The sequence below is a fragment of the Diospyros lotus genome, chromosome 2 (genome assembly GCF_014633365.1).
Source record: "Diospyros lotus cultivar Yz01 chromosome 2, ASM1463336v1, whole genome shotgun sequence".
NCBI lineage: Eukaryota > Viridiplantae > Streptophyta > Magnoliopsida > Ericales > Ebenaceae > Diospyros > Diospyros lotus.
The window spans coordinates 45,743,842-45,771,339 of record NC_068339.1 but is presented as its reverse complement, the minus strand read 5'-3'; the positions used below and the strand labels follow the sequence as shown (position 1 = coordinate 45,771,339).

General features: G+C 38.7%; 1 protein-coding gene and 1 long non-coding RNA gene across 9 annotated transcripts in view; both read right to left on the bottom strand.

The window, feature by feature from the left end:
* LOC127794254 (transcription initiation factor TFIID subunit 12b) overlaps window positions 1–19,049 on the bottom strand; it is a 43,403-nt gene extending 24,354 nt beyond the window's left edge. For 3 of the 5 annotated variants that reach the window (XM_052325200.1, XM_052325201.1, XM_052325204.1), the window contains exons 1-4: window positions 18,339–19,049; window positions 17,244–17,459; window positions 3,380–3,973; window positions 3,033–3,107 (exon numbers count right to left, since the gene is read on the bottom strand). In XM_052325200.1, coding sequence (XP_052181160.1) covers window positions 3,033–3,107; window positions 3,380–3,973; window positions 17,244–17,459; window positions 18,339–18,947 — 1,494 coding nt within the window. In that variant the 5' untranslated portion in view covers window positions 18,948–19,049. The remainder of the gene's footprint in view (window positions 1–3,032; window positions 3,108–3,379; window positions 3,974–17,243; window positions 17,460–18,338) is intronic. The other 2 variants (XM_052325202.1, XM_052325203.1) reach the window with 2 other exon arrangements.
* Window positions 19,050–20,577: 1,528 nt separating this feature from the next.
* LOC127796083 (uncharacterized) lies at window positions 20,578–26,328 on the bottom strand. 4 transcript variants are annotated; one of them, XR_008021915.1, is made up of 5 exons: window positions 25,469–26,328; window positions 25,187–25,296; window positions 24,344–24,451; window positions 23,651–23,758; window positions 20,578–22,156 (listed from the first exon to the last, which is right to left on the bottom strand). It is a non-coding gene; the product is annotated as an uncharacterized LOC127796083 (long non-coding RNA). The 4 variants fall into 4 exon arrangements; XR_008021917.1 differs by having other exon boundaries at window positions 25,187–25,292; XR_008021918.1 differs by having other exon boundaries at window positions 25,187–25,261.
* Window positions 26,329–27,498: the final 1,170 nt, after the last annotated feature.

Here is a 27,498-nt window from a genome sequence, read left to right as displayed (position 1 = left end):
CCTCTTTTTGTGGTTGAAAGAAAGTAACTCTTTCAATCTTTCTTTTGTATCCTATTCTTGTATGAGCTTACTTGTAGATAGATAGAATAGGGATTGGACACTTCTAAATGAGTGTCATACATTTATATTGTGAACACACTCATTGGACACTTCTAAATGCAATCAGACACTAGAACAAATATATTCTATTATTTTTTTCTCTTTCTAATATTGGTCACCCATGTCCAATGAGGGATCTTGCATGTCCATCAATTAAACAAATTAAACCACATTGCAAGTGTAAAAATATAATAAGTTAAAATCAACTATTAAATAAAAACGATATAGTTTATATTATTAGTACTCACCTAAACATTTTAATTTTAAGAATCTTAAACTCAAAATATATAAAAACTATCCAGAATATGTTTTTAAGACTTCCCAATCATACTTGATCCTATGATGTAGCATATGAGTTATTTTTTAGTATAAACAATAATAATACCAACACCAAGCCTTAATCCCACAAGGTAGGGCTAGTTATATGGATTCTAGCTTACCAATCATTTCCATCCATCGACCATATCCTCTATATGGTCATTATATTCCTATGTCATGGGTAAGAGTTTTTCACCAAGTTTTGTTTGTTTTCCCTTTACGTCTTTTGCTTCTACAAACTTGTTATCCTATCCATTCTCCCACAAGTGCATTTATTGGTCTTCTTTTCACATATTCAAACCATCTTAAACATATCATGCAAATCTATTGTAACATCCTCAACTCAGCAACACTTATATTTTGTACATGTTGATACTTAAATCTCCAAATATTCTACAATGTACAACAAGCTGGTTTTGAAACTGTGCAATAAATCTTTCCTTCTATCTTTCAAAGGATTTTTACAATGCATAATATGTTGAAACCACTTCTTCACTTTAACCATCCTAAATTGATTTTGTAGTATCATCCTCCATAATCACCTTACCTTCTTAAATAATCAAATTGAGACATTTGTATTCATATTTTCATGGAATAACTAGATATTCAAGTCCCAAAACATTATCTACTTCTATTTGTACTACATTTCATCTTTTCAACTTTAGAGATACAAAAATTGAATCCCACAGTTTTAGGTGCTCCTCCACAACTTGAGCTTAGAATTCACACTTTCTTTTGTCTCCTCCATTAAGGCAATTTCATCACCAAATAACATACACCAAGGCATCTCTTGGTAGATGTTCTCAGCAAGTCCATCCACCACTAAATCAACAAGGTAAAGAGTCAATGTAGATGATTGATGTAATCCAATTATAACTGGAAAAGCTCTAGTATCTCCTCTAGAAATCCTAACATAGGTTTTTCCCTTTGATACAAGACTTTAACAAACTGTATATAAGCAATTTGGACACATTTATTCTCTGAAACCCTCCACAAAACTACTAGGCTTAGAAGTCATAAAAATAAAGAAAAGAGGAGAGGGAGGATTCCCCTATCTTCAATGCCAGGAGCACATAAGCCTTAAGTTCCTAGAACGACACTCCTCAAAGATCTACCTTCAAAACCCCAATAAACATCCTTATCATCCAAATACAACCAAGTCAAATTTGCCATGTGAATCACTTCAATTCACTGCACTTCAGCAAAGAAACCTAAAATCAAGCTAAAATATGACAGCAGAAATGGCTGTTTAGAAAGGTTAACAGGCTCCAACAACCTCAAACACTGTTAGGATTTCATAAAAAAGAAAAAGAAAAAAACTTGACACATTCCTTTCCACCATCCCCCCCTAGCAGAACAAATTGTCACGACCCTGGGGTAATATTGTAATTACTTACCTCTTGTTGCTTCTCCGTTGCCGCTTGCATGGCTTCCTTCCATTCGGCTAAGTCCTCCCACATTTGGCGCATGGTATCTTGCGTGTGCGTCATTCCGAATTCCATGGACTGCAGCCTGATCTCTAGCTACTTCAATCATGTACCCTCGGCCATGACACCTTGTTCTCCAATCACACTGAATCCCGCAATTGTGCATTCTGTCCTTCCCGCCGTGGCGTTGCTATCGCAAGTTTCCCACCGCCAGATTGACCAGCTCTGATACCATAGTTGTCAAGCCCTTGAATTAGGGCTGACAATTCGGTAATTCTGATTGTAAGAACAAGAGAGAGAGAGAGAGAGGAGAGAGTAGGGAGAGAGAGAAATTGCGAGGAAAGTATTATTATTCATTCATTCAATCAGTAGTCCTTCTTTAATGCCATAGGTCCCTATTATAAAGGACCTCTAGCCCACACAACAAATCTCCTAACCACTTAACAGCCTAGCACTAGCTGTTACAACCATCCTCTTCCCACCTTCTAACCACCCAACCCTTGCAGTAAATCCCCACAAGAGGTAAGTAATCACAATATTACCCCAAGGTTGTGACACAAACTAAACTTTTCCCAAGGATGCAACATTTGAGCACAAACAGTAGGTGAGTAACACCATGTAGATAGATTATGCTCCTGTTATTCTGTATTGGGCCCTCACCCATGCTCTAGGAGATTTGGTACCTTAACGCACACCCTCAGTCCTTGACAACCATGGATATACATCTCTCACCCTATATTTGACAGCCCCTCTCCTAAATGCATCCGACCCTGTTAAACTTCCTATGCCAACATGAACACAAATTGCCTGCAATTAAATATATGACATAACACTACATGTTGAAAGAAGAGCGTCCCCAATGCATGAGAATCCCTACTTTGCCAAGATAGGGAGGGTCATTTCTATATGCATTCATAGCCTTGCTTTGTAGAGAGGTGGTTTCTACAAACGAGAAACCTTATCATTGCTACTAAGGCTCACCTTCAAGCAAACAAAATACTACAACAAAGACAAAATAAAATTAGAAGTATGTAAACATGTATATTGCATGGCATTTTATCTATTAGAATAAATCAGTTAATACACATTGCAAAAGATGGTTATCTTGTCAGTTTGAATATCAAGCGTGCGAGGTGGAGAAAAACAATGCATATTCCAAATAAGCGGAATATCATCAACACGACTCACCGAATCAATGAAATCATCAGCAAGCTCCAAAAGGAGATCTTCAACTTCAGGATCCAGCTTCCCATTTGGATCCACCTGAACACCCAAAACAAGAATTAAACAATCCCTACCTAGCAACTATTTACATAAACGCTAATAACCCAAAATTTCTCCAAAAAGAAGTCCTAAATGCCTAGATTTTGTGTCAATTTTGAAAGCTCTTAAAATAACTCTTCATCTTCAAAATAACTGCAAAATCATTCCCTGGGACCAAAAAATTCCGAATTTAAAATCAGGGATTAGAGTTTATTAGTTAGCTCAATAACCTAACATGGTAAAAAGAACTAGGAATTTAAAGATAAAGGGACCTGTGAAACCAAATCCTGAATCTTTCGCTTCCCAAGAAGTTGATTGCTTGCTTCAGTTCCCAGGCTTGAACTCCCCCCTGGTGTCGTCGTTCCAGATCCAGTAGCATCTGGCTGCGATCCTGTCAAACTTAGAGATTTTTGGCCAGCAGGCACTGCCCTCCTTGGAGATTGCTGCAGTTGTTGATTCAAAAGTTGCTGCTGCTGCTGCTGCTGCTGCTGTTGTTGTTGTTGTTGTTGTTGTTGTTGTTGGTGTTGGTGTTGGTGTTGGTGGTGTTGTTGCTGCTGATTGAGTTGTGGATGCACCATTGGCTGCTGCTGCTGTACAAGCTGGGAGAATTGCTGTGGGTTTAATGCCATAGAATTTTGCTGCAACTGAGAGGATGAAGCTAGGTGCTGCTGCAAAAGTAGTTGTTGTTGCCTTTGTTGTTGAAGACGATATGAAGGAGAATTAGGATTAGACATCGCCGGTATTTGCTTCAGCCATTGTTGCTGAGACAAGGAGTTCTGCATCAAAGACGATTGCCCATTCTGTGCCAACCCAGATAATTGAGGGTTCATAAAAGAGGCCCTTGTTAGGCCTTGTCCCTGTAGTTTCTAGAAGAAATCCAAAGTGAAAAGGAAAAGAAAAAAGAATAAAGGATGGAAATATAAGTCAAGAAAATGGAAACAAAAAAAGACACAAAACAGCCTGCAAAACATGTATAAACACCAAAAATAAGAAAAGAATACTCCATCTCAAATCATTGTTCCTTTTCTTTTCTTTTTTTTCTTTTTTTTTAGGGATGTCCTGAATTTCTTCTCTCTTTCTACATTTAAAAATTTTGAGCATAGTTTTATTAAATCAGTTCTTTATTTTGAAAAATAAAGATAAAGAGTTTTTCAAAAATCCTAATTATATATTTAAGTAATTACTTCAAAATGGACTCAAAAAGTAAATGCGTGACTTTAATTGCAACCTTGACTTTTGTGCAATGGCTATAAATGCTCCATGCCCATTTTTGTCACAGCATATTGACAGTGGTAGGTGATACACCATAATAGATTCAATCAATCCCCCATATTTGAACAAATGTCTTACATGTTAACAAAAGTTTTGATATCTAAAAAACCCTATATTAGAAAAAGAAAAGCCCACCACCCAAGGTGGTAGCATAGTAAGTGGCACAAGCTGGATCCATCAGTGGGAGGGGGGGGGGAAGGGACGAATGGTGCAACCAATGATAGTCCCTAATGGTATTAAAGATGGTCCAGGTGCATCAGGGGTCAGGTCACCTTAAAATGAGCCATGATAAGGTGGTTTGAGTCCCCTCATTGCCAGGGGAAAAAAAGGAAGTAACAATGCTTGGCATTTACTGGATCAATGAGTTGATTGTAGTAATATGTTGGATTCCTTCTTTAGATCCAATACTATTGTTAATTGCTCTTTACATAACCTCATTACCATGAAAAGAAAAATACCAACAGCATAATTATCTTCCTTCATGAAGTTAGGCACCACAAATGATTAGCTACATTGAATACAATATTGCAGAAAAAGGGTTAAGTCCATACTCAAATAAATCCATATCTGAGTAGTGTCAGAACTGAACTTCATGTTTAAACTCGATTATGTGAAAGCATGAATGTTGACCCCAATAGTGGGGTAAAGGCTTGATATGTTGTAGTTGTTTTATGTGAAAGCATGAACACTGAACTATTGAATGAAAAATTGCTAGTAGTGGGGTTTGGAAGGTATTATTCTTCAGAAAAATGGACTGGTAATAAGCTACAAAGTTTGCATTGGCAAACCAGCGTACAGAAGAAAAAATATCTAAGCTCTATGTCTCAAAGAGTGTCCTTTCTGAAAAAGACGCACAAAGGATATGAATACACACCAGATTGTTCAAATCCAAATTGAGGACATGATCTTAACTCTCCCTTGAATTTAAATCTAGATGTTTAAGAGGAAATGCTTATTTTTTACATGTTCTTTTCCATATATAGTCAGTGGAATTACATAACAAAACCTAATTATTATCTGGTTTACAATTTGCAAGGCTCCATCTGTAGTAGTCTTGTCAAGATCTATGAACAAAAAATTGCTAATACCCTCTTGTACTATGAACTAGCAAGCATATTCCCAAACATGGTACATTTACCTTTCAAATATTCATGTTTTTCATATTTAATCTATTGAAGATAAGATGCATGTGACACGGTTAAAATGATTTGGTCATATGAGAAGAAGACCAATATAGGCTCCTTTGAGGAGAGTGGATGAAATGGAATACGTTATTAGCAAAACAAGTAGAGGAAGACCAAGAAAAATCTGATGAGAGACTCTTAGATATAACATGAGTTATGAGGGCCTTATAGAAAATATGACCATAGATAAAAATGACCGGCAAGCTATAATTCATGTAGCCGACCCCACATAGCAGGATTAAAACTTGGTATGTTGTATTCTCTTAAATGTTTTCTTAGAAGGGAAAGAAATATACAAAATAAATAAAATTATTGTTAGAAGAGTTTTGGCATGAAAATGTACACACACAAAAATGTCATGTTCTGAGAAATATGTCTTTGTATAATCAACTTTTGAAGAAAAAAATAGACTAGATTATGTTATATTCCATTAGGTATCAAATTGTTAAAACACAAAATTTTGAAGTATCTCAAATATTAATAATGAAACTAGATTATGTTACTTCATCGCGAATCTAATTTTTCAAAATAAAAGAGCTTTAAAAGCATCTCGAACTTTAATCATAAAAGCATATTATGCTCCCATTCCCATTCCAAAAAAAATAGGCAACATAAGTCAAGATGGGCATTGTTTCATAGAGTTAATGCCCTAGAAAACTATAAAGGCCATGAGTGTATCTCTGAATTGGTCTTTCAGTTTGCACTCTGAGCATTTGTCCATGGGCACATTTCTATTTTTAGTTATGTTCTAAGACCATGTTTTACCGAACAAAAAGCATATTGGTGCTGAATAGTATTATGATGGCTTATAACACCAAAACGGGATGTTACATACTAGGAGGGCACTTGAGTAAAATGTAATAAGGCAAGTGGCAGAGTAGTAGAAAGTAAATAACATAAGGTAGTTAGGCTATTTGTAATTAGCCTTGGGCAGGAAAGACAACTTGTAAGAGGGGCATGGGTATAAATTGAAACCCACCCCACAGCAAGAGGCATCCAGATATTGATTACAACATTTTCTACATTCCTCTCCAACTTTATGTTCTCTATCTCTCCCTATCTCTCTTTCTCTTTCTCTTATCTTTCTAATCTCCCTCTCAATCTAATCGTTTCTTACTTTCTGGGGAATTCTCTCGAATCTCCGATTCTCGTTGTCAATTCGGGAGGATCTCCAAATGATCATTGCCAGATCCTTGAGGATCTGAAAATTTTGGTATCTGAGTCGTGCTTGGGCCGCGAGAGTTGGAAGTGATCAACGATGGCTAAAAGAACAAGAATGAAGATACAAAAGATTGGATCCACAGCAAGCAATCTCCAAAATAGGAGTGGATCAGTTGGAATTGGGAACCAACTGGAATCATGAGGCCATTCTGGCGATTGATCGGAAATTAGAGGCAGCGGTCACGTAGATTCGTGACGATTTGGGAGTCCATCTAAGGGAGCAAATGCAGACGTTCGTGGTGATGTTTGCGAGGCAGAACCAGATGAACCTCTCACCTGAGTTTCCCCAAGGGAGAGAGAGGTTCCCATACTACCCAGGCGAATTGGATTGATAGTGCAAGAATAAGGAGTGAATCAGAGGCTGCCAAAAACCTCTGAAGGCGACAAGGAGAGTGCTAAAGGCGACCCGAGAATCAGGCTGGTCATAACCAACTAGGTATGCCTCTGCCACAGTTGGAAATTCCGCTATTTGATGGTCTCGGCCCTTGCTAGTGGATCAAAAGGTGCGAACGGGCGTTTGAATGGTATGGGGTGGCCGAGAGGCAAAAGGTGACTGTGGCGGCAGAGTACCTTAATAACACTGGTGACGCATGGTACCAGGGGTGGTCCAAAGTCAAAGAAAAGTGCAGGTGGGAGGAATTCGTGGAGGAGCTGTGTGAGAGGTTTGGGGATCAAGGCTTATCTGATGTGGTGGAGTTTAATAAGCTCAAATAGGTAGGGTCTGTGCTGGACTACCAACTACGATTTAAGGAACTCAAGGCCTTAATGCTCAATCACAACCCATACCTGAAGGAGGCTTACTTCGTTTCAAGCTTCCTAAGTGGCTTGAACGAGGAGCTAAGACCAATGGTGAAGGTACTCTGCCCTAGGACCCTAAAACATGCTACTGATAGTGCTAGGCTCCATGAGCAAACGGTGGAGGCACTGATGAGGAAATAGAGGATTGTGGCGAAGGGAGTTGCTCAAGGAAACCTGTCTCCCAGGAGGAATTATGATAGGGAGATGGGTAGAGGATCACCAAGGGGAAAGAATTTGGCACGGCCAACACCGATTAACCAATATGGGAGGACCATAGAACAGAGGAGACAGGCCAATTTGTGCTTCAAGTGTGGGGAGAAGTACTTTCCCGGCCACCAATGTCGGAAGCAACTCCTACTATTGGAAGGAGAAGAGAAGGAGTTAATAGAGGAAGAAAAGGTATCACCCCTCCAACAAGGAGAAGAGGAAGAGGGCAGATGAGAGATATCCTTGCATGCATTGAAAGGCTTCACTAACAGTAAAATCTTCAAGGTTGAAGGGAATGCGGATGATAGTAAGCTAATGATCCTTATTGACAGTGGGAGCACCCACAGTTTTTTGGATGAGGGAACAACCCGAAGATTGAAATGCCCCCTGATTACAACACAATCACTGTCAGTGACTGTAGCAAATGGAAGCAAAATCCTAAGTAAATCAGCATGTGTTGGGTTCTACTAGGAGATGCAAGGAGAAGGGTTTGAGGCTAATTTGAGACTTTTAAAATTGGGAGGATGCGACGTGGTGTTAGGCGTGGATTGGATGAAGCAAGTCAGTCCAATTTGCTTTGATTTTAACAAGATGGAGGTGAAGTTTGAGAAAGAAGGTAAACCGATGACCTTAGTTGGAAGCAAGGAATGGGCAACCTACAAGATGATAACAGGGAGAAGGCTGCAAAAAAATGCTCAAACAGAAGCTAAATCAGGTGGCTCAATTATTCTCAGTTCAGGCTATGGAAAAAGGGGACAATGAATTGGTGGAGGGAGAATTCCTGGTGACGGTTAGCACAACTCCTCAAGCTAACCTCGAGGTACATCAAACTGACCCCTTAATATGCTACTTATTGAGTTTGAAAATCTATTTGTAGAACCAGTAGCTCTACCCCCAACCAGACCTATTGACCACAAGATCCACCTTAAACCTAACACCAACCCAATTAACGTTCGTGCCTATAGATACCCCCCTAACTAGAAAATCGTTATAGAAAATTTGGTTAGAGAGATGCTCCAAAAATCTTTTATTAGGCCTAGCCACAACCCCTTTGCTTCCCCTGTGTTGCTAGTAAAGAAAAAAGATGAAACATGGCAATTTTGCATCGACTACCACCAACTAAATGAAGCCACCATCAAAGACAAATTTCAAATCCCTCTTATTGAGGATTTATTAGACGAATTGAGCCATGCCGCCATTTTCACTTAACTCGACCTAAGAGCCAGTTATCATCAAATCCAGATGAATTCCTTTGATATACCTAAGACTGCTTTCCGCACTCATCAAGGCCACTACGAATTTCTTGTAATGTCCATTGGCCTAACCAACGCCCAAGCCACCTTCCAATCCCTCATGAACCAAATTTTTGAACCCTACCTTCGAGACTTCATACTCATATTCTTTGATGACATTTTGGTGTATAGCCCCACCTTTGACCTTCACTTAAAACACCTAAGGACTACATTCAAGATTTTAAAACTCAATAGGTTGTATATCAAGAGGTCAAAATGTGCCTTTGCACAAACTCAAGTAGAATATTTGGGGCATATAATATATGGACAGGGAGTGAGCACTAACCCCAACAAGGTGGCAGCCATGACCGGTTGGTTGAGGCCTACATCACTTAAGGCCTTGAGGGATTCCTAGTACTGACGAGCTACTACAAGAGGTTTGTGAAGGGATATGAAACCATCAGTAAACTGCTGACTGATTTTCTTAAAAATGATAGTTTTATATGGGGTCTAGAGGCACAGAATGCTTTTGAGTTGTTGAAGAAAAAAATGAGTAAAGCTCCAGTGTTAGGTATACCAGATTTTGACAAAACTTTTGTAGTTGAAACAGATGCAAGTGGGGCGGGAATAGGGGTTGTCCTGATGCAAAAAGGGAAACCCCTTGCCTTTATAAGCCAAGCCTTGGCTCCAAGGCATGCAGGCCTAGGTATCTATGAAAAAGAATTGTTGGCAATGATATTTGCAGTGGATAAGTGGTGGCACTACTTGAGGGTAGAAGGTTCATCTTAAAGACCGACCACGAGAGCCTAAAATACTTGCTACAACAGAAGCTCTACACCCATTTACAGAAGAAGGGGATGACCAAGCTTATAGGCCTGGACTATGTAATTCAGTACAAAAAGGGCAAGGAGAATGTGGCAGCAAATATCCTATCTAGATGTATGGAGGGAGGGATGGTAGCCTCTATTACAACTGTGATACCCACTTGGTGCCAAGAAATAGAAAGAGTTATGAGGAAGATGAGGGTAAAAAGTCTCTGGGAGCAACTGATTATAGAGCCCCGGGAGTAAACGAGGGTACACCTATGAAAAAGGGGTGATCAGGTATAAAGGAAGACTTGTAATATGGGGCAATGAAGAATTGAAGAGAAAAATTCTCCAGGCTTTACATGAATCCCCAATGGGGGGACATTCGGGTGTCCAGAACACCTATAATAAGGTAAAACAATTGTTTTATTAGCCTAAGCTCAAAGAAGAAGTGATGCAATATGTGCTAGCTTGTGAAGTGAGTAAAAGGTGCAAACATGAGACTATAGCTTACCCAATGCTACTGCAACCACTCCCCATCCCAAGCCACACATGGGAGAGTGTATTGATGGATTTTGTAGAGGGTTTACAGAAATCGGAAGGAAAGAACTGCATCCTTGTTGTGGTAGACTGATTCACGAAGTTTGGCCACTTCTTAAGCCTCACTCACCCCTACACTGCCCAAGAAGTGGCCTGGATTCTACTAGATTAGGTGGTGAAGATGCATGGAGTCCCTACAACAATTATCTCGGACAGGGACAAAATATTCACCAGCCTTATGTGGCAGGCCCTGTGGAAGGCCTTAGGATTGAAGTTAAACCTCTCCACTGCCTATCATCCTTAAACAGATGGGCAAACGGAAAGGGTCAACCAATGCTTAGAAACCTACCTTTGTTGTCTATGTTTTGAGAACCCAAAAAACTAGCACAAATGGCTCTCAGTAGCACAATGGTGGTACAATTCCAACCACCACAGTGCTATCAGGAGGTCCCCTTTCGAGGCTCTCTTTGGCTACAAGCCACCACTACTACCAACCCTCCCAGGACCCACAAGCGTAGCAGCAGTAGACGAGCACTTGCAACAGTGACAACAAGTCCTACAACAGCTCAAGAAAAACCTAGCTATGGCCCAGAACCGTATGAAACAACTGGCAGATAAGGGAAGAAATGAGAGAGAATTCAAGGTAGGGGAGAATGTGTACTTGAAGCCGAGAGGTCCTCACCTCAAATCCTTGACTACAAGCCCCATTTCTAAACTAAGCCCAAGATACTTCAGCCCCTTCCCAATTGTAGCCAAGATTGGCAAGGTGGCTTATAAACTACAACTACCGGAGGAAACACAAATACATTTTATCTTCCATGTGTCCTTGTTAAAGAAGGTAGTGGGAGAGCAGCGGGTGACTCCCCAACTACCTTCAAAAGTGTAGGAAGCCCTTGGCACTCCAAAACCAGCAACTGTCATAGGTAGGCGAATGATCTACCACCACAGTGCGCCCATTGTGCAAGTGTTAGTGAGGTGGTCCAACAGACATGGAGATGATTGCACCCGAGAGTACTTACCGGATTTGCTTAACCAATTTTCACAAGTAGCCAGCTTGCTGACCATTTCTTGAGGACAGGAAATGCCTCAAGAGAGGGGTATTGTTGCATACTAGGAGGGCACTTAAGTAAAATGTAATAAGGCACGTGGCAGAGTAGTAGAAAGCAAATAACATAAGGTAGTTAGGCTATTTGTAATTAGCCTTGGGCGGGAAAGACAACTTGTACACGGGGCATGGGTATAAATTGAAACCCATCCCACAGCGAGAGGCATCCAGATATTAAATACAACATTTTCTACATTCCTCTCCAACTTTATGTTCTCTCTCTCTCTCTCTCTCTCTCTCTCTCTCTCTCCCTATCTCTCTTCTCTTTCTCTTATCTTTCTGATCTCCCTCTCAATCTAATCGTTCTTACTTTTCAAGGAATTCTCTCAAATCTCCGGTTCTTGTTGTCAATTCGAGAGGATCTCCAAATTGATCATTGCTAGATCCTTGAGGATCTGACATGGGAACAAAGATCAACTCATACAATAGAACTAGAATTTTAGTTGTTACCATTATGGGGGTTGTGGAAGAGATTGTGTCAACATAGTTGTTGTTGTTGCTAGACAGTACATTTGTGTAATCTCTTATGTTTGTTATTAGTTGATTGTACTATTAGTCTATGCTTGTAGATGTAAAGGATCAAATTTATTTAAATGTTGTTGTGTACGATGTAGGAGAGGCAGTTAAGGCTAGTATATAAACTAGCCTCTCGGTTGTATTTTATTATTAAGGTTGATTTCATTCAATTAAATCTTCAGGGAGTTTTCTTTTATTCTCGCATTTATTCCTTCTATTTCATGGTATCATAGCCACGACTAGCGTCCATGGCTTCTCAAGATTCAACCTTATCTTCTTTTTCCTTGTCCTCTACCTCTTTGTCCGATTTTTCTTCCGTTGCTAAGACCTTTAGTTTCATTCCTACAAAATTAGATTCGAGCAACTACTTGTATTAGAACGCACAAGTCCTAGCCACAATTAGGGCTTTTGATCTGTTGTCGTTTATCAACAAAACAAATGTTCCACCGAAATATATTACTTCTGAAAATGACGAGCCGAGTGTCAATTCAGAATTCCTCAATTGGATCAGATCTAATCAGCTCTTGCTAGGGTGGTTGTTTTCAACAATAGATAAGGAGGTTCTTGGTCAAGTAATACATTGTGAGTCTGCAACTGAGGTATAGACTATTCTTGAAAGTCTTTATTCTCGACAAACAGTTGCTAGATCTTTTCAATTAAAGCAGCAACTTAGATCTATTAAGAAACATGGTATGCCGGTGAATCATTATATATTGACGATCAAAACTATAAGTCATGCTCTAGCAGCAATTGGAGAACCTTTAAATGATAAGGATCTGTTAATGATCGTTTTGCATGGATTAGATGAGAATTATGATCCTATTTGTCATGAACCTAGGGTTCATAACAAGGTTGGAATTGGCAATCAGAAGGATCCGATGGAATAGGACTGAAACAGAAGGATTCAAGAGGGAAATGGGGCAAAAATGGGAGAGAAATTAGAGAGAATTGAGGGAAAGCAGTAGAGAGAAATGAGAGGGAGATTTGAGAGAATTCTTAGAGAGAGAATGAGAGTTTCATTAATCAATTCAAGCATATCTTCCTCTCCTCCTACAATTGCCTTTTTATAGGCATAGCTAGATGCTTAACTAATTTCTAACAATATCTTAACAGCACCCATGTGCCTCTAACAACTTGTAAAATATCCCTAACTAACTATTATACCCTATTACAATAATGCCCCTTTATTGCTCCTAAGGTCATGACAATTCCCCCCGCCTTAAAAGGTTTCTTGTCCCCAAGAAACTTATTACAACCGAACTATTATTTCTTCATCCAATGCCCGCTTTCTCTATCTATTTAATTCTTCTTTCTTTCTTTCTCCTTCTAGGCTTCTTTTTCTTCGTTCTTAGGTTTACAAGCTTAATTCCAAGCATAAATTGGCCCAGAATTTCAATAGGGAAAACTTCATCGAGTTCAAGCCCAATACAACCACCCCTAGTAATAGTTATCCAATCAATCTTGGTCTCCAATCTATGGACATGATCAGCCACTTCCGGATTGACATAGCTAGTAGTTGAACCTTGGAGTCCAATGAAAGGACTATCCATGTTCGCGACTTCTATTAGTACTTCATTACCGTACAATACAAGTAAGGAAGGCAGATCAACAACCATAGTTGTTGTTACTGTATCCCCATTCAACCCACAGCCATGTTTTGCTACAGAAATATCAACAGCAGCCTCAAAATGCAACAATGGAAGTTTGTATTCTTTTCTTGAATACTCATACCAAGGCTCTTTGTGAGCATTAACATTAGGAGTTGCTGCAACTTCAATTCCAACCAACGATTTCTCAATGATTGACACTTGGTCAAGTGTCTTAGCACTAGTAAAAGTGCTTGAGAGGCTGTCAATTGATTGAGTGTATCCTCAAATTCCTTTTCCTCACTCTCTTCTTCCACCTCTCTTCTTCCCCTTCTTCTTCTTCCTTAAAGTTGGACTGATATTGTTGCAGATTCCCAAAAACATCACCATCAAGAACTTCTTTTCCAAAGGAATCGGTGTGTTCCTTTAATTCTCCTTTTGCCTTTGTTGTCCTATCAATCTGTTCATTACAGATTCTCTTTAGATAATGCCATTCACCTTTAATATCATTTCTAATGTTGCACTTCTCCTCCAGCTACTCCATTTTTAGGAATTCTTCTTTGTTAAAACTCCCACGATAATCTTCGAAGAATTCAGTCGGAAAGCTATAACGATACTTCTTAGTTAGTATCATTGCAAACTCTTGCAGTTGCTCATGTAACATATGGCTGAAATCCTTGCTCGTATCATGTATTACACTTCTTGTTTCCTTGTCAACTTGGTTGATCCCCTTCTCCTGTTCCCTGTTGTTTCTAGCTAAAATTGCAGCCTTCTTCTGCTGCCATTGAGGCTCCAATTGCCTCATGCATGCACTGCTTTCCATGGTTGATTTTTCACAAACCGTATACTTCGAAGTCCAAGTAGCAGGAGTTCGGATCTGTTAGATCAATTGTTGTCTGAAATTTATGATAAAACCAACGGCAACTTCTGACCCGAGAGTTGCTTCTCCCCTTCGATTATGATCGGTCTCAATTTCAACAACCAAGACCACCTGAACTCGTTGGAATGTTGTGCTTCGGCTTGCTGATCCACACTGCCTAGCCTCGAAAAATAGCCACAATCAACCTACTTCACAACAGTCACCCAAGACAAGCAATCACCTCACCACCGTTAACGATCTTCAATTCTCCAGCAAACTGAACGGCTAGGCAACGGATCCGATTCAACCTTCTGTTGCAAGTCTCCTACACTCGCCTCGCCTTCTTGATCAACTATAGTAACTCAGAAATCAACAGCAAATCCCCCTACTGTTCCACCTTCAAGTCGACAACCTAATCTGAAGCGATTCATGCTTCCACCTTCATAGTCGCTCCAATTCTAATCCCATACCTGCTGCGCCACTCTGATTTTGACTTCAAATTCAACTCGATATCACCATCGACCTCTCCTGGCTTGTGTCATCTTCAATTCCACTGAGTCCTGATTCCGACACCCAATCACCGTCCAACACTCCAAGTCGGCCAATTGTCCGCATATGATCACAATTGTCGTTGATCATCAATCGTTCAAGAATCTGGGCTAGCCTCAACCGCACGCCCTAACAATCTGGATCTTACGCACTGATAACAAAACTTCCAAATCCTTAGCCGAAAATCATTGGAACCACTTACTGAAATTAATTGGAATTGTCAGAACTCTGGAATTCACTTGAATCGAAGTTGCAATCATGGCTCTACTTCTCCTTCCTTATTCGACTGCAACAACGCTTCATGTTTTGATTGCAAATTTGAACGCGGACTGCCAGAAATTAGCCTAGCTCGCCTGGATCTACTTCACCTATCAACTAGCGAATACTCGCTTGGAACACGTGGATTGAATTCATTGGACCTACTCCTAAAGTCGCCCCCCTGGATCGCCAACTGCTCTGAGGTCGCCTTCTTGAACTGCCTAAATGTAATATCAGCAGAATCAACGGTCAAAAATCTGCTAGCTCGCCCCGCCTTTGAGTTTCGAATAAGAATTGCCAAAGTCACAACCTAGAATTAATTGAAATCACAGCCTATGATTGACTGCTCTGACACCATTTGTCATGAATCTAGGGTTCATAACAAGGTTGGAATTGGCAATCGGAAGGATCTGATTGAATAGAACTAAAACAGAAGGATTCAAGAGGGAAATGGGGCAGAAATTAGAGAGAATTGAGGGAAAGCAGTAGAGAGAAATGAGAGGGAGATTTGAGAGAATTCTTAGAGAGAGAATAAGAGTTTCATTAATCAATTAAAGCATATCCCCCTCTTCTCTTACAATTGCCTTTTTATAGGTATATCTAGATGCTTAACTAATTTCTAACAATATCCTAACAGCACCCATGTGCTTCTAACAACTTGTAAAATATCCGTAACTAACTATTATACCTTATTACAATAATACCCATTTATTACTCCAAAAGTCATGACACTGTTGTCAGCCTAATTACATATCAAATGGATGATAGAGAAGGTGCAATACCTATTTTTTATGCATGAACAATGGTTGGCTATGAAAAATGTGTATAATATGTCCTATATTTATAATTTTGATATTGCTGCCATGAATGTCAATTATGCCTTGCAAGAAGCTAGAGGTAGCAATGGCAACACTGGTCGAGGAGGTTTTCCTGGTAGGAGTGGCTTCAATTCCCGAGGGAATGGTTTTAGAGGAAGTAGAAGCAAAGGTCGAACTTATGGTAGACAAGTTTATTGCCAACTGCGTGGGAAACCTGGACATCTTGCTAAAAAATGCTTCCATAGGTTTAACATAAACTTTCAAAGGAATTCTTTTGGTAGAGGTGGAAATGATTCTCAATCCCAGGCTTCGATGGCTTCTCATGAGGCTAATGGAGCTTTCTTGACAAACTTAGGGTTTGCACCAAGGACTCATTATGGTCTTTCCACCCAACCTTTGGACAATCAGGCACAACTTTCTTCTTCTTCATCTTATCAGCCTGGTGATACCTCCTAGTGTGTAGACTCTGGCGCTACTAGCCATATCACCTCCAGCCTAAATAACCTCTCTCTTCATACTCCCTACGGTGGCAGTGATAAAGTGGCAGTAGGCAATGGTAAGATGCTTCCTATTGCTAATGTTGGTCTCAGTAAAATGCTTACACAAACTGATCCTACCTCGGTGATTTCTTTACCTCGAGTCCTTCATGTTCCTAATATGACAAAGAACTTGATTAGTGTTTCTCAACTCACTCATGATCATAATGTCATTGCTGAATTTCACTCTAATTTTTGCTTGATTAAGGACAAGGATTCGGGCAAGGTGCTACTCCGAGGAACTCTTAGGAATGACCTCTATCAGCTGGCTCCAGCATTTGTTTACGCTGCATCACCAGTTGTTTCTGTCCCTTCTGCTATTGTTTCTTCAAGGAAAAAACTATCACCATTACTTTTGAGACCCTAAAGCAATAAAAATCACTAGAACCAACATAAGAATGCATGATGGAAGTTTGTTCTCAAATTCAAATCACCCCTCCATGTGGTTTGAAGAAATATGGGGTTGTAGAGCAAAAAGACAGGAAGACAAAGCAATCTTCTCCATAGTAGGAACTTGAACTTGCAACACTAGCCTAACGCACCCATTTTTCTGCTATATATAAAAGTGCCCAATTTCCAAATGAGAATTTGATACCATACAAGGCAAGGCAAGAAAAAAGTAAAAAGGACAAAGAAATGGACTTAAAACCTGAGCTGACGTGAGTGGATTTTGTTGTGACAATTGCTGTCTCATTTGCCCCTGGTTCATCCGTTGGGCATATGGAAGGGACCCATTTGCTCTAATTTGGGAGCTCAAGTTGAGAGGTCCCATTATTCCCATTGTTTGCATTCCCTGGAGTGCTTGCCCGGCCGAATTAACTGCGTGGAACTGGGATCCTTGCATTAACCCAGTCTTCTGCCTAGGCTGCATCAAACACCTCACTTATCAAGGTGCAGAAAACAATCATTGAACACACTTAAAAAATCAATCAAAAAATGAGTGCTCCAAGCTTACAACCAACAAATATCTTCCAAACAAAATTAAGTTGAAGTTTTTCCTTTTCTCCTTTCTATTTTTTAAGTAAAAAAAGCAGCATGTTAGTGCATTCTAGTGCAGTTATAACCTTGCCAAACAGAGAGAATCAAAGCTATCACTTAAAAACACACACCAATTAGAAATTGAGTAAAATTGCCACTGGACCAAATCAAGTCACAAGTTTCTCCTCTTGCTCTCTTTTGTTTCTTAAATTAAAAATGGCAGTACAATAGCGCAGACAGAGCTAGCTTCTCACTTGCCAAACAGAGAGACAAAGCACCGCTAATGTGGAAAAGCATGCTTCAAATTGGGCAAACTGCCACCGGGGTGGTAGCCCTGTGGTACTGAAGCATTTTTTCCCGGGAGGTCTTGTTTTTGAGTCTTGCGAGCAGCTTTCCTCGATCATTTAGGGTATGGTGGTCCCGCCATTACCCTTTGGGTTTAAGGGGAAGAAAGCCTTAACATGCTGTCACTGAAGCCAGCATAGACACAGTCAGTTTCCTTGATGGCACCTGGATGCAAAGTGAGTTGGTTTGCCTAAACCAGCCCCGCCAAGCCTAACCTCAAGGATTGGACTAGGGGTTAGGCTGATGCTCCTGAACACAGGTGCCCCCCATACTCCAGATTTTACCCCTTTTTAGTCAGCAAAAAAAAAGAAATTGACTAATCCAACTCAACAACAATTTGCCATCAAAACCAAATAGGTCACAAGCTTTACCCTTTTTTCTCTCTTTTAGTGCTAAAATGGAAAAGTTCAACATTGCATACCGATGCTACTGATGCTAACAACTGCGGTTGCAAACTAAACTGGGCAGCAGCTGACGTGGACGCTGCAGCTTGGGCGGGCAACATAGGCAGTTGGCCAGTCTGCCCCAACAATGCCGACCTCGCCAGATTGCCGCTTCCCATCTGTTGTTGCTGCTGATTTTGCTGCTGTTGCTGCGGTTGCTGAGCAAGTCCGCCACCAACGAAGTTCATCTGCCCATAAATTCCCGCCTGCTGCTGCCGCCCCGCCGCAGCCGCAGCTGCAGCCGCCGCCACGCTGTACTGCTGCTGCATCTGATTCATCCTTGGCATCGACGGCGTCCTTTGCAAGCTCTGCTGCATCTGGAAATTCGACGCCGCCATCGAATTGCTCTGCGGTTGCTGCAGCATTTGCTGCTGCTGCTGCTGCTGTAACGAAACTGTAGACGACGTGATCTGCGGTTGCTGAGAAGGGGTTAAGGGGATTTGGGGCGACGAGATTTGGGGCATGTCAATCGATGGGGACTGGGAGATGTTGGACGGTGAGGGCATGGCTAGGTTTTGAGACATTGATTCGATCGCGTTGGATTGTTGAATTGGCTTCGGCGACGACGACGACGAGTTCTCAGCCATTCTTCTCTGCTTTGCTTGGCAACTGAGAAAACTGAAAAGGGTTTCGGTGAATTGTTTTTCCCTAAATCACGAGTCTCAGACCAAGCCAACAGAGACAAGACACCTGAGAGAGAGAAGACACGTGTCTATATAAATCGAGCAACTGAGATATTTTTATTACATGCGGCCGGATCACACTTCCAATCATTGCAACCGGGATCCGTCCAATGGCTATTGCCCATACATACCCAAATGGATTAGGATTCCGCATTCAAAGTGTACTATTATTTAACGTAAATACTGCGATATACATTTTTTTTTGTTCGTATGATATTTATGGGTGTGTGTGATTTTATTTTTTTAAGGGCCATGCTACTATGATATCATGAGCTACATTATGAGTTACACAATAATGTTAATATGTACAAAATATCTTTTGTGTCTCACCGCTTTGTCACGTCTCACCGCATTGGATGAGGGATATTTTAATCATACGTTTTACCACTTTACGGCGCCTCATCGCCTAACTTCATTGTATTAGATAAAGGGTATTTTAGACATTTTAACACTATTATGTAACCCATGAGGTAAGAATAGTATTTTCTTTTCTTTAAACTACAAATTTAAAAAAATATCATTATAGTTAATTGCGATCGAATCGAGATGAATCGAGTCTGAAATTAATCAATTTATAAACTTGGGGTTGAAACTCGAGACGTAAAACTCGACTCGAGCTCAACTTAAATTGGACTCGTTAGAAGATTAATGAATTATACTTATTCTTTTCATAACTTATTCAATTTAATTATATTATTATAATAATAATAATTTTAAATATATTCAATTTAATTGTATTATTATAATAATTTAAAGTTTTGTAATTTTATGTTAAATAATGTATTTATAAAAATTTAAATAAATATATTAATATATATATATATAAAAATGAACTCGTTCACGAACTATTCACAATCTTCTGATCAAGCATGATTACAAGTTTATACTCAAATTTATTAGTATTCATGAGACTCTAATCGAACATGTTCACAAATTTTAATAAGCCAAGATTTACTAAACTCAATCTTGCTCGTTTACAAATCGAGAATTAAAGTTAAACTCAATTTCAACTCATTTATTTTAATGAACGACTTTTTATCAAATTGAATATCGAACTGCTCGTAAATGGCTCGCCCTATTTGCAATCTTAGATTTAATATGATTTATCTCTTAATCCCTTTTTTTTTGTTATAATTCCAGTATGGTTTAATTTTTTAATTTAAAAAATGGAAACCAAACAAAAGCTATTACAAGATTAAATTGAGATTCATAAAAATTCGAGTTAAACAAAATTGATTTTTCAAATTCTTTCATATCAAATACACATTCGTCCACACTTTATTAAGTATGATATAACTTTTAAGTATAGATAATAAGACTTGAATTTGGTGATGAATTTAACAAAGTATTATAAATTTATGAACCAAAATTAGTTAATGTTTAATCAGATGAATTCTCAAATATAACTGACAATTGTATTATACCTATAGTTTAAAAAGAAATATAATATATAAAGTAGAAAAAAAAATATTTCATATTCCAAACATAACAAAAGTAAACACAAAAAAACTAACTCACAATAAGACACAAAAAAACTAAACCTCCGCAACATAGAAGTCCACACTCTAGCACCTAAAAAACTTTATTAAATGCAATTTGGAGACTTCAAATGTGAACCAAAGCCAATCCCTAAAGAAACTAGAAAAACTTGATAATAGAAATGCGATTTTAAACCGCACTATGAAATAGATGCGCCAACTAAGACTCTGCCCACTCCGACTCATGAAAATATCTATTATTGCGCTCACATTATAAAAAATAAACTAACTCTTAAAGCACTAAACGATGAGTTACTTATCACAAATCCTTACTTTCTCCATCTACCAAAAACCCACAAAACTCTCGGATGTCATTGTTACAAGGCCAAGCAAATTTGGCTTTTTTTAAAAGAAAAAAATAAAACCCAAATCTTCCTCACTCACAGACAACGAAAGAATAGGTTAGTCAGAATCTCGACCAAAAATAGAGACTGGGTTTGGGTTTTTGTCATTTGTGTTTCCATAATCTCAGCCCTTCAGCCTTTCCCACATATTTTATCTGGTGAGTATGCTGAAATTATCAACTCTCAAGAAACAATCAGAGCCCGAAAATTAGAAAACTTGGCAGCCTTTTTTCCCGTGAGTTGGAAAGGGAGATGGTGAACTATTATGCAGGAACTCATGTTGAGAAAGTACAAATGGATTGCTGCCTCCACCACTGACTGCCCCTAACGCTGCCAAAGAGATACAATGGATAGAACTACGAGAGCAAAATACATGCAGAAAGCATATTTAGAAAATGAATAAGAAATTTCAGAGGCAAGAAGATGTAGCTGAATAAGTTATAAAATGTGACTTTAAGAGAAGACAGGAAGAGGATTGGAAAATGCTACAGAGGCACTAAAGAAGGAGGATGCGAGTAGACAGAAGATAGGGAGAACATAGGAAATCAATTAGTTCTTCTAACTTACATAAGGAACTCTTGTGAAAAGATAGTAGGAAATTGAGTGACTTCTGATGGGGATCGACTGAAGGGAAAAGGAAATGTCATATGAAGGCCTCAGGATTATATGTATGGTCCAAAGAGGCGGGGGTGGTTTGAAGAATGGAGTATATTAATAAAAGAAATATTCAGTCCTTTTTCATTGCTTTCATTATTCTATGTTCATGCGCTTGCATAGCTTTCATATAAAATTAATTAAAGCAATATGGGAATTTGCAATTCTTAAAAATTTCAGTATTGATGTATGAAATATTATACAAAGATCATACTACATTAAAATGTCGGAAAGAAATTGAAGGTATGCCTAAGAGGCGAGCATCAAAATGGAATCCTTATAATGAAAGTAGAAGCTATTGACATGAATGATATATCAGACACCTGCAAATCCAGTCACAATAGATGCTACATGAAAAATGCAGATAAATGCGAGCAGTGAAGCATGTACTGCAGCTTCTTTGAATTTTTCAATGAGATTTAACATGTGCAACTCCATGTAGAACATATATTGAATGGTCAATTTTTCTCATATACGACAACACAAATATACTGAGATGAAGAGACATGAACAAACCTAGCAAAAATAGAAGAATTGAAGAATTGTGATCTGTACCAAGCTGCATGCAAATGTTTACCTGCAATGAGGCACACAGGATGATTATAAAAATGCTACCAAAATGCTTGATAAAACATGTTATCTTGGCACCAAAATGATTTGATTGATATAAAAGAATACTGAGATAGACAATTAAAAGCAAGCTTCTTACTGCAAGCCAACAAAAGAACATAAATGTGCATTTACAACAACATCAACAAGCTCATCATCATTAACTACACCTTATCCTAACTAAGTTGGGGTTGGTGGCATCACATTCATAATGTCAATTGACTTCTAAAAATTACATCGACAATACAAATCTGCAAAAGAACAATGTGGCAAAATTTTATGACATATGCCCTTCATAATGCAACCCTCTAGCAAGAGAATGATGAGATAAAATTCCAAAATCATCTTCATATGGAAGTTTCATGAGATGGCAGTGAACAAAGATAATTGGTGAAAATTCATTCAAAAACCTCAATACATGCAGTTCTCCAGCACTTGTTGTCCAGATAACAAATTCCCCAACAACATGAGATGACTGAGGCATGGCCACAATTATATCCATTTGAGTTCACAAATCAGATTGATATACTCAATTCCAATCCATCAAATTCTGAAGTGCTAAATAAAACCAGGGCTTGTACATTGGTTTGTCAATAGCCATCTTACCTACAAATATCAGGGAATGGTTATGCACCTAAGGCAAGTGATAAAAATCTTTTTTTTCCCCCTTCTTTTTGAACAAATAAGACAATGTTTCAGCTATTCCTACATCTGGTCTCAAAAACTATAAAGCACATCTTCACATTAACCATCCTACATTTATTATGTACATGTATCATAGGATCCTCAACTCAGTTACACTTATATTTTTTTACATGTTGGTACTTAATTCTCCAGATATTCTATGTTGTACAATATAGAATCCTTTAAGGGATTTTAGAATGCATGAAATGTTAAACGTAGTTATTCACTTTAACCATCCTACCTTGAATTTGTAGGCATGATCCTCAGTGATCACTTTATCTTTTTGAATAATTGACTTGAGACATCTAAATTCATATTTTCTGGTCTAACTTGATCTACAATCTCACCACAACATTGTCTGTACTTCTATTTTTACATTTCTATGTTTCAATTTTTGGCACACTAAAATTCTCCTTTGGATTCTAAGCCCCCCCCCCCGCGCCCCCCAAAAAAAAAAAAACAAAAACAAAAACTTGAGCTTAGAATTCACACTATCATTTATCATTTGTCCCATCCATTAAGTCAATTTGAAATGCAAATGACATATACCAAGGCATCTCTTTTTAGATGTGCTTAATGAGTCTATCAATCAATAAATCAAAGAGGTAAAACTGTCAATGCAAATGATCAATATAATCCAATTATAATTGGAAAGTCCAATTATGTCCTCCACAAATCCTAACAAAACTTTTTCTTGTATGATAAAGTCTTCAATAAATTGTATACAAGCAATTCAAAGGTGACTTCCTAGACCAAGACACACTCCTCAAAGGTCTACCTTTCAAAACCTCAATGATCGTCCTTATCATCCAAGTAGAACCGAGTCAAATGTGCCACGGGAATCACTTGAATTCACTATACTTCAGCAAAGGAACCTACAATCAAACTAAAATATGAAAGCAGAAAAGGTCGTTTAGAAGGGTTAACATATTCCAACAAAATCAAAGACAATGGGAGGGTTTCAAATAAAAAAATCCACACATCCCTTTCCACTATCCCCATTGCACTATCCCAGCACAAACAAGATAGTAATATCATGTAGATTATGCTTCCTGTATGTGATGTTGGGCCATTATCCTCCTCTAGGAGATTTGGCGCCATAATGCATCCTCAGCCCTTGACACCCATGGTATATACATCCCTTACCTAATGTTTGGCACCCCTTTTCCCAAATACATCTGACCCTATTAAACTTCCTAAAACAAGAACACAAATTGGATGTCAATTAATGGGCCGCTTGGGAGCAAGTTGAGTTGAGTTTGTTCCAAATGAAGGAAGTTGTGTGTTTGGTAAAATCACAACTCTCTCTACTTAACCCAACTGAGGTGAGTTTGGGGGCCCAAACTCAACCTCATGAATTTGGTGAGGTTGAGTTTACCAAACACTTTTTTATAATTCAACCCACCTCACCTCGATCCCAAATGGGCCCTAAATATATGCAATAAAAAAATATTGAAAAAAATAAGAGCACCTCATTGCACAATGGTCCCCACTTTGCTGGGATTGGGGACTGTCATTTTTGTATGCATCCTTAGCCTTGCATTTTACAGAGGTTGCTTCCACAATTCAAATCCGTGACCTTCCAATAACAAAAGAGCAACCTTATCATTGCTGCCAACTACCAAGATTTGCTTCAATCAAATAGCATATTAAAACAAAAACAAAATAAAATTACAAGTATGTAAACATGGTGTCTTACATTACATGGCATTTTATCTATCAGCAAAAAAATCAGCTCATATAGAATGCAAGTTTGAGTATCAAGCAATCAACTCAACTTCTTGGGAGCAGAAAGATTTAGGATTTGGTTTTACAGGTCCCCTCATATTCAAGTTCCTTATTCACTTTACCATGTTAGGTTATCAAGGAAACCAATAAACCCTAATCCCTTATTTTAATTTAGGATCTTTCAGTCCTAATGAATGGTTTCATAGTTATTTTGAAGATGAGTTATTTTAAGAACATTCAAAATTGAAACAAAACCTAGGCATCTAGAAAATTTTCCAAGAAATTTTGGGTCATTAGAGTTTATGTAAAATAACTGCTAGGCTGGGATTGTTTAATTCTTGCTTCAGGTGTGTAGGTGGATCCAAATGGAAAGTTGGATCCCAAAGTTGAAGATCTCCTTTTGGAGCTTGCTGATGACTTCCTTGATTTGACAAGTACTATTCATGATATTCCGCTTATTTGGAATATGCACCATATTTCCCTACACATGTATCACGTGATCACAAGTTTAAATATCAAACACGTGCAAAGCCAGAAAAAGACAATGCATATTGCAAATAAGCGAAATATCATCAACAGGACTCACCAAATCAACGAAGTCATCAGCAAGCTCCAAAAGGATATCTTCAACTTTGGGATCCAGCTTTCCATTTGGATCCATCTAAACACCCAAAGCAGGAATTGAACAATCCCTACCTAGCAATTATTTTATATAAACAGTAATAACCCAAAAATTCTAGACATCTAGATTTTGTGTCAATTTTGAATGTTCTTAAAATAATTCATGATCTTCAAAATAACTGTGAAATCATTCCCTAGGACCAAAAGATTCCAAATTAAAATCAAGGATTACAGTTTATTGCTTTACCTGACAGCCTAACATGGTAAAAAGGATAGGGAACTAGAATGTAAGGGAAGCTGCAAAACCAAATCCTAAATCATTCTCCTCCAAGAAATTGATTTCTTGCTTAGGTTCCCAGAATCCCAGGCTTGAACTCCCCGCTGGTGTAGCTATTCCAGATCCAATAGCTCTGTGTCATCCTGCCAAACTTAAGAGTGGCCAGGAGGCACTGCCCTCCTCAGAGACTGTTGCTGTTGCAGATTCAGAAATTACTGCAGCTGATGCAGTTGTAGATGCACCATAAGCTGCCCGTAGATCCCCGCCTGCTGCCAGCACACTGTGCTGCTGCTGCATCTGATTCATCCTCGACATCAATGGCGTCCTCTACATGATCTATTGCATCTGGAAGTTCGATGCTGCCATCAAATTGCCGTGCTGTTGATGAGATAGAGTTAAGGCGATTTGAGGAAACCGCATTCGGGAGCAGGGGCGGAACTACATATGTGGAACTATATATGTTTGAGGGTGGAAGACTCGTGTCCGTGGAGAGAGACCCACGATCTGCGTATTATGAGGTAGGACAACACTTCCAATCATAACACTCGGGGAAAATTCATCGGTCGACTGCTGAGTTTGTTCAAACCCTAGTCCCTGCTCTGAGAGCTCTTCTTGCCTGCTTGGCTTCAACTTCAATTCATCTTTCCCCACTCAGATTCACGTTCCAAAAGAATAACTAGATTTGAAATGGAATGTTCGGTGCTTTCAAGGCTTGAAGAAATCGACGGGGTTTGATTGAAGGGTTTCGGTCAAATGCGAGCTCACGTTCGAAGGATCAAAAACTCAATTTTGAGCCCTAACTCCCCCCTTTGAAAGGCAGGGGGGGGTTGGCTGCTTGAACTATGCTTGGATAACGGCACAATCTCTATTTTTGTACTTTATTTTTATTTTTTTTTCATATAATTATTTTAATTTTTTGTTCTTTCAATTTATACTATTATATATATATATTTTTAAATCAATTTAACTCTTTTACTTTAACATTTTTTATACGTTAACTTAAACTTTTTATTGTTTCAATTATATCTCTAAATTTATATTTTTAAATTAATTTAATTCATATACTTTGACATAAGTAAAATGTGACTTATATTTTGTCATTTTACTTTTTTTATACATAAAAATTAATGAGTTAAATTGATTAAAAAATATGGATCAAAAGGTGTAATTAAAATAATAAAAATTTTAAGTTGTCGTACAAAAAAATATCAAAGTATAAAAGATTAAATTAACTTAAAAATCAAGTTCAAAAGTGTAGTCAAAACAATAAAAAATTTGGATCATCACACAAGAAAAACATGGAAGTAAAGGTATAAAAAAGCTGAATAGACTAATATATTCTAAACTTATGGTCAATTTTCAATTTTATTTTGTTTTGACATTTGTTTCAATTTGATCATTAAATTTTCACTTTTATTTCAATTTTGTACTCGATCTAACAAGCGTGTGTCTCAGCTTACGTGGCAACTAATGTGGCGTGTTGACGTGAACGGGAAAATTGGGCAAGATTTGGGTTGGAACTATGGGTAAATTGGGTTGCATCGGGTCGAATTTGGGCTAGATCTGGGTGTGCTTGGAATGACTACTTCAATGGCAGACAAAGACAAGGATGGACGATGACAAAAAAGCTAGAAGCAACGCCGGTGGTGAGGGAGATCGATGATGATGGCAAGCAAGTTGATCAGCGACCGTGAGCAGGAGAAGAATGTCAATCAGTGGCAACAAATCTAAGTGTTATTGGCAATCGCATTGCAGGGAACGTGATGAAGAAGACAACTAGAGCATGGTGGCCAACATAGATGAAAGGTTGATTTGTGGTCATCGGACGTTTGTAGAGGCCCACTCAATCGAAGGCAACAGATCCCCTCCTAATTTTTTCATCTATTCCAAACCCATCTCTTTGTTCAACTGGCTCGTTAGAAAAATGGTCGTCGTAGTACCACTACCCCCACCAGCATCTTACCCATCTCTCCGTTCATCCACTGGATGGCCGTCTTCGA